Source organism: Entelurus aequoreus, linkage group LG11 (assembly GCF_033978785.1).
Source record: "Entelurus aequoreus isolate RoL-2023_Sb linkage group LG11, RoL_Eaeq_v1.1, whole genome shotgun sequence".
Lineage (NCBI taxonomy): Eukaryota > Metazoa > Chordata > Actinopteri > Syngnathiformes > Syngnathidae > Entelurus > Entelurus aequoreus.
The window spans coordinates 16,004,958-16,012,457 of NC_084741.1; the positions used below are offsets into that span (position 1 = coordinate 16,004,958).

Genomic DNA, 7,500 nt, shown 5'->3' on the forward strand with positions numbered 1-7,500 from the left:
CGAGCTCATCTAAGATGGACTGATACAAAGTGGAAAAGTGTCCTGTGGTCTGACGAGTCCACATTTCAAATTGTTTTTGGAAACTGTGGACGTCGTGTCCTCCGGACCAAAGAGGAAAAGAACCATCCGGATTGTTCTAGGCGCAAAGTGTAAAAGCCAGCATGTGTGATGGTATGGGGGTGTATTAGTGACCAAGACATGGATAACTTACACATCTGTGAAGGCGCCATTAATGCTGAAAGGTACATACAGGTTTTGGAGCAACATATGTTGCCATCCGAGCAACGTTACCATGGACGCCCCTGCTTATTTCAGCAAGCCACGTGTTACATCAATGTGGCTTCATAGTAAAAGAGTGCGGGTACTAGACTGGCCAGCCTGTAGTCCAGACATTGAAAATGTGTGGCGCATTATGAAGCCTAAAATAGCACAACAGAGACCCCCGGACTGTTGGACAACTTAAGCTGTACATCAAGCAAGAATGGGAAAGAATTCCACCTGAGAAGCTTCAAAAATGTGTCTCCTCAGTTCCCAAACCTTTACTGAGTGTTATTAAAAGGAAAGGCCATGTAACACAGTGGTGAACATGCCCTTTCCCAACTACTTTGGCACGTGTTGCAGCCATGAAATTCTAAGTGAATTATTATTTGCAAAAAAATAAAATAAAGTTTATGAGTTTGAACATCAAATATGTTGACTTTGTAGTGCATTCAACTGAATATGGCTTGAAAAGGATCTGCAAATCATTGTATTCCGTTTATATTTACATCTAACACAATTTCCCAACTCATATGGAAACGGGGTTTGTACAAATGTGTGTAAAATATGCAAAATTATTTCAATGTGGTCCCCATGGACCAGATAACCAGTATGTGTGTGTGTGTGTTGTTGCAGTGTGAGCTACGCATGCCTGGTGGTGCTGCTGTGCGTGTTCAGAGCGTGCGGCGTGCAGGGCGAGGCCGAGGTCATGGCCTTGTGTTTGGTGCTGGGCTGGAGCAACGTCATGTTCTTCGCCCGCGGCTTTGAGATGCTGGGCCCGTACGTCATCATGATACAGAAGGTAGAAAGCCTTTTTTTTTTTTCGTCTGGTAGGTAGTCATTCATGCCCGACACTAGATGGTGCTGTGGCAGAGAGTTCAGTTTCAGTTTCGGTAGTTTTAATGCTGACTTCTTTATTTTGATGAAAACATGTATTTTTAATGTGTAGGTTAAAGGGCTTTAAATATTGTGCTCTTGAATTAATGTTGCTGATTAATAAAATAATAATAATAATAACAATAAACAAAAAAAAAAATAATTTTATATACATTTAATTGTATATAAATTTAATTTAACATTTTTAAATGATTTAAATCGGTTAAAAATGTTTGTAGTGTAATTTTTTTTATTTTTAATTTCTGTTACATATTAAATAAAGGGAATATTTTTTTAATTTTAATCTGATTAACAAAATAATAATAATAATAATAATAACAATAAAAAAAAAAAAAAAATTATTATATTAATTTAATAAATAACAATGTATTATTTATTTAGGTGATGTATTTTATTTTTATTGTTTTTAAATGATTTAAGTCGGTTAAAAATGTTTGTAGTTTAAATAAGTTTTTTTTTTACTTTTCTGTTCCGTACTAAAAAAAAGGATTACTTTTTTGAATCAGAATCAGAATCAGAATCAGAAATACTTTATTAATCCCGGATGGGATTAATAAAGGGACAAAGGGACAAGCGGTAGAAAATGGATGGATGGATTTATTTTTATTGTGTAGGTTAAAGGGCTTTAAATATTGTGCTCTTGAATTAATGTTGCTGATTAATATATTAATAATAATAATAATAATAATAAAGAAACAAAACAAAAAAATTATATACATTTAATAAATAACAATTTATTGTTTATTTAGGTAATTTATTTTTTTATTTAAAATGATTTAAGTCGGTTAAAAATGTTTGTAGTTTAAATAAGGTTTTTTTTTTCTTTTCTGTTACGTACTAAATAAAGGGATTGTTTTTTTAATCAGAATCAGAATCAGAATCAGAAATACTTTATTAATCCCTGAGGGGATTAATAAAAGGACAAAGGGACAAGCGGTAAAAAATGGATGGATGGATTTATTTTTATTGTGTAGGTTAAAGTGCTTTAAATATTGTGCTCTTGAATTAATGTTGCTGATTAACAACATAATAATAATAATAATAATAATAATAATAATAATAATAATAATAATAATAATAATAAACAAAGAATAATAATATTTAAATTTAATAAATAACAATGTATTATTTATTTAGGTAATGTATTTTATTTAAAACATTTTTAAATGATTTAAATCGGTTAAAAATGTTTGTAGTTTAAATAATTTTTTAAATAAATGTTCTGTTACATATTAAATAAAGGGATTCTTTTTTTGATTAGAATCAGAATTACTTTATTAATCCCTGAGGGGATTAATAAAGGGACAAAGGGACAAGCGGTAGAAAATGAATGGATGGATTTATTTTTATTGTGTAGGTTAAAGGGCTTTAAATATTGTGCTCTTGAATTAATGTTGCTGATTAACAAAATAATAATATTAATAATAATAAAAACAATAAACAAACACAAAATATTCTATACATTTAATAAATAACAATGTATTGTTTATTTAGGTAATGTATTTTATTTGTATTGTTTTTAAATGATTTAAGACGGTTAAAAATGTTTATAGTTTAAATACGTTTTTTTTTTTTACTTTTCTGTTCCTTACTAAAAAAAGGGATTATTTTTTGGAATCAGAATCAGAATCAGAAATACTTTATTAATCCCCGAGGGGATTAATAAAGGGACAAAGGGACAAGCGGTAGAAAATGGATGGATGGATTTATTTTTATTGTGTAGGTTAAATTGCTTTAAATATTGTGCTCTTGAATTAATGTTGCTGATTGACAAAATAATAATAATAATAATAATAATAATAACAATAATAATAACAATAAACAAAAAAACTAAAACTATTATATACATTTAATAAATAACAATGTATTATTTATTTAGGTAATGTATTTTATTTTTATTGTTTTTAAATGTTTGTAGTTTAAATAAGTGTGTTTTTTTTATTTTCTGTTACATACTAAATAAAGGGATTCTTTTTTTATTCAGAATCAGAATCAGAATCAGAAATACTTTATTAATCCCCAAAGGGGATTAATAAAGTGAAAGAGGCACAAGCGCTAGAAAATGGATGGATGGATTTATTTTTATTGTGTAGGTTAAACGGCTTTTAAATCTTGTGCTCTTGAATTAATGTTGCTGATTAACAAAATAATAATTATAATAAAAATAAACAAAAAAATAAATAATAGTATATCAATTTAATAAATAACAATGTATTATTTATTTAGGTAATGTATCTTATTTAAAACATTTTTAAATGATCTAAATCGGTTAAAAATGTTTGTAGTTTAAATAAGTTTTTTTTTCTTTTTTCTGTTACATACTAAATAAAGGGATTATTTTTTAAATCAGAATCAGAAATACTTTATTAATCCCCGAGGGATTAATAAAGGGACAAAGGGACAAGCGGTAGAAAATGGATGGATGGATTTATTTTTATTGTGTAGGTTAAAGGGCTTTAAATATTTTGCTCTTGAATTAATGTTGCTGATTAACAAAATAATAATACTAATAATAATAATAATAATAATAATAACAATAAACAAAAAAATAAATAATGTTATAGAAATTTAATAAATAACAATGTATTATTAATTTAGGTCATGTATTTTATTTTTATTGTTTTTAAATGATTTAAGTCGGTTAAACATGTTTGTAGTTTAAATAAGGTTTTTTTTTAACTTTTCTATTCCGTACTAAATAAAGGGATTATGTTTTTGAATCAGAATCAGAAATACTTTATTAATCCCCAAGGGTAGGTATTTTGAACATTTTGGGGACTTTTGCCGACTTTTCCAACTTTAATCCCCAGCTAATTAGGGACAGAGTCCCTTTGGGACAGGGGACCTTATTGTATTTCTAGCGTTTTATTATTATACCGCTGCCTCTTTGAGCTGTAATTTGACCCCCTTAACATGCTTCAAAACTCACCAAATTGGACACACACATCAGGACTGGCAAAAATCGCGATCTAATCAAAAAACCAAACCCCAAAACTCAAAATTGCGCTCCAGCGCCCCCTAGGAAGAAAACACAGACACAACTGCCTCTAACTCCCAGTAGGAATGTCGTAGAGACATGAAACAAAAACCTCTATGTGGGTCTCACTTAGACCTAGATTTCATACACTGACAACCCCCAGCAAAAATCAACAGGAAGTTTGCAATTCCCCCTTCAAGACGAAAGTTAAGTAAAAACAGTCACCTTTTTTCAAACATTATCTCCTCTGAGCGCGTTTGTCGTGTCGGCTTCAAATTACCACAGGAGAGAGATTGAACCCTTCTGATTAAATGTTGATGAAAGAGTTTTAATTACTGCTCCAGTTTGGATTTTATGAGCCTTCAAAGTCGGTCCCGTCCATCGCTGCTTGCAGCTTTATGTTTACTTGTTTTGGAAAGTGTTGACAAGCCAAATTTTCTTGTTCTATTGGCAGATAATTTTGATTACTTTAAATAAAATACCCCTAATTTTATTTATGTTTTTCTTGTTTTTGAACACTGACTTTTTGCAGTGTAGTATCTGTATCTGCTCTGTTCCTAGATTATATTCGGAGATCTGACCAAGTTCATGTGGCTGAGCTTCATAGTTCTGCTGGGCTTTTCAACCTGTGAGTACGCTCCCAGTCGGAGGAAAGCGATCCAAGATGGATATCTATGGTGATACATACTCACCAAATTGGGGACACACATCAGGACTGGCAAAAATTGCGATCTAATCAAAAAACCAAACCCCAAAACTCAAAATTGCGCTCCAGCGCCCCCTAGGAAGAAAACACAGACACAACTGCCTCTAACTCCCAGTAGGAATGTCGTAGAGACATGAAACAAAAACCTCTATGTGGGTCTCACTTAGACCTAGATTTCATACACTGACAACCCCCAGCAAAAATCAACAGGAAGTTTGCAATTCCCCCTTCAAGACGAAAGTTAAGTAAAAACAGTCACCTTTTTTCAAAGATTATCTCCTCTGAGCGCGTTTGTCGTGTCGGCTTCAAATTACCACAGGAGAGAGATTGAACCCTTCTGATTAAATGTTGATGAAAGAGTTTTAATTACTGCTCCAGTTTGGATTTTATGAGCCTTCAAAGTCGGTCCCGTCCATCGCTGCTTGCAGCTTTTGTTTACTTGTTTTGGAAAGTGTTGACGAGCCAAATTTTCTTGTTCTATTGGCAGATCATTTTGATTACTTTAAATAAAATACCCCTAATTTTATTTATGTTTTTCTTGTTTTTGAACACCGACTTTTTGCAGTGTAGTTGTGACTTCCATGTTGACTGTATCTGTATCTGCTCTGTTCCTAGATTATATTCGGAGATCTGACCAAGTTCATGTGGCTGAGCTTCATAGTTCTGCTGGGCTTTTCAACCTGTGAGTACGCTCCCAGTCGGAGGAAAGCGATCCAAGATGGATATCTATGGTGATACATGTTTTTTACCCCCCAGCCCTGTGGATGGTGTACATGACCCAGGATCCGGAGTCCCTCCCGGCGTATCGCTCCTTCCCCATCACGCTCTTCTCCCAGTTTGAGCTCAGCGTGGGCCTCATCGACCTGCCGGTGGACCACTCCTTCGCCACGCCCCCCATCGTCCACGTGCTGCACTGCGCCTTCTCCGTGGTGTCCTACATCCTCCTGCTCAACCTGCTGATCGCCATGATGAGCGACACCCACTGGCGGGTGGCCCAGGAGAGAGACGAGCTGTGGCGGACTCAGGTGACCCACGGCTTTTGCTCGCCGTCGGCGTTTTTGTTTGTTTTTGGCGTCATGTGACTGCTGTCCGCGCAGGTGGTGGCGACGACGCTGATGCTGGAGAGGAGGCTGCCCCGCTGCCTTTGGCCCCGACTCGGAGTGTGCGGGCTCAGCTACGGTCTCAAAGAGCGCTGGTACCTCCGGTGAGACGTGGAGAAGTTTAGGAGTGGACTGTCCCTTTAAGAGGGGAGAGTCCACCCAGATCCTTTGATTCTATGGCTGTCTAAAACCATGACTAGAATTGAAGTTTAACAAAAAAAAATACAAAACCAGTAAAGTTGGTACGTTGCAAATCCTTTTCAACTTATATTCAAATAAAAATAGACTCCAAAGACAAGATATTTAATAAAACTTCATTTTTTTGGGGCAAATAATCATTAACTTAGAATTTCATGGCAGCAACACATTGCAAAAAAGTTGTCACAGGGGCGTTTTTACCACTGTGTTACATGGCCTTTCCTTTTAACAACACTCAGTAAAGGTTTGGGAACTGAGGAGACACATTTTTGAAGTGGAATTATTTCCCATTCTTGCTTGATGTGCAGCTTAAGTTGTTCAACAGTCTCCCTTCTGCTATTTTAGGCTTCACACATTTTCAATGGGAGACAGGTCTGGACTACAGGCAGGCCAGTCTAGTACCCGCACTCTTTTACTAAGAAGCCACGCGGTTGTAACACGTGGTTTTGCTGAAATAAGCAGGGGCGTCCATGATAACGTTGCTTGGATGGCAACATATGTTGCTCCAAAACCTGTATGTACCTTTCAGCATTAATGGTACCTTCACAGATGTGTAAGTTACCCATGTCTTGGCCACTAATACACCCCCATACCATCACACATGCTGGCTTTTACACTTTGCACGTAGAACAATCCGGATGGTTCTTTTCCTCGTTGGTCCGGAGGACACGACGTCCACAGTTTCCAAAAAAACAATTTGAAATGTGGACTCGTCAGACCACAGAACACTTGTTTTATTTTGCATCAGTCCATCTTAGATGAGCTCGGGCCCAGCGTTTCTGGGTGTTGTTGATGAATGGCTTTGGCTTTGCATAGTAGAGTTTTAACTTGCACTTACAGATGTAGCGACCAACTGTAGTTACTGACAGTGGTTTTCTGAAGTGTTCCTGAGCCCATGTGGTGATATCCTTTACACACGCTTTTTGATGCAGTACCGCCTGAGCGATCGAAGGTGCGTAATATCATGGCTTACGTGCAGTGATTTCTCCAGATTCTCTGAACCTTTTGATGATATTACGGAGCGTAGATGGTGAAATCCCGTTACAGACACCGTTTGGAAACAATCAAGGTATGGAAATAACTAATTTCACAACGTATATATCGGCGGCTTATAGTCTGGTGCGGCTAATATATGGAAAAATAATATTTAAAAATTTAGCGGGTGCGGCTTATATACCGGTGCACTCTATAGTCCGAAAAATACGGTACATAGAAATACATATTTTTAATGCAAAGCCTAATTTTCCACTTCCCCTCTGCAAGACTGATAAAAAGAAAACCTTTTTTTTAACAAGTCTGCACATGTGCAGTAACACAGAAGTTTAAGCATGTTTATGTATTTTGAAGCACACAAATTAAGACAA

At 35.3% G+C, this 7,500-nt stretch overlaps 1 protein-coding gene across 1 annotated transcript in view; it reads left to right on the forward strand.

Annotated features, from left to right (window-relative positions):
• Positions 1–815: 815 nt before the first annotated feature.
• Positions 816–7,500, forward strand: part of LOC133660583 (transient receptor potential cation channel subfamily V member 6-like) — a 7,125-nt gene continuing 440 nt past the window's right edge. Inside the window, exons 1-4 of the mRNA XM_062064134.1 lie at positions 816–1,060; positions 5,454–5,520; positions 5,595–5,863; positions 5,936–6,042. Coding sequence (XP_061920118.1) covers positions 968–1,060; positions 5,454–5,520; positions 5,595–5,863; positions 5,936–6,042 — 536 coding nt within the window. The 5' untranslated portion in view covers positions 816–967. The remainder of the gene's footprint in view (positions 1,061–5,453; positions 5,521–5,594; positions 5,864–5,935; positions 6,043–7,500) is intronic.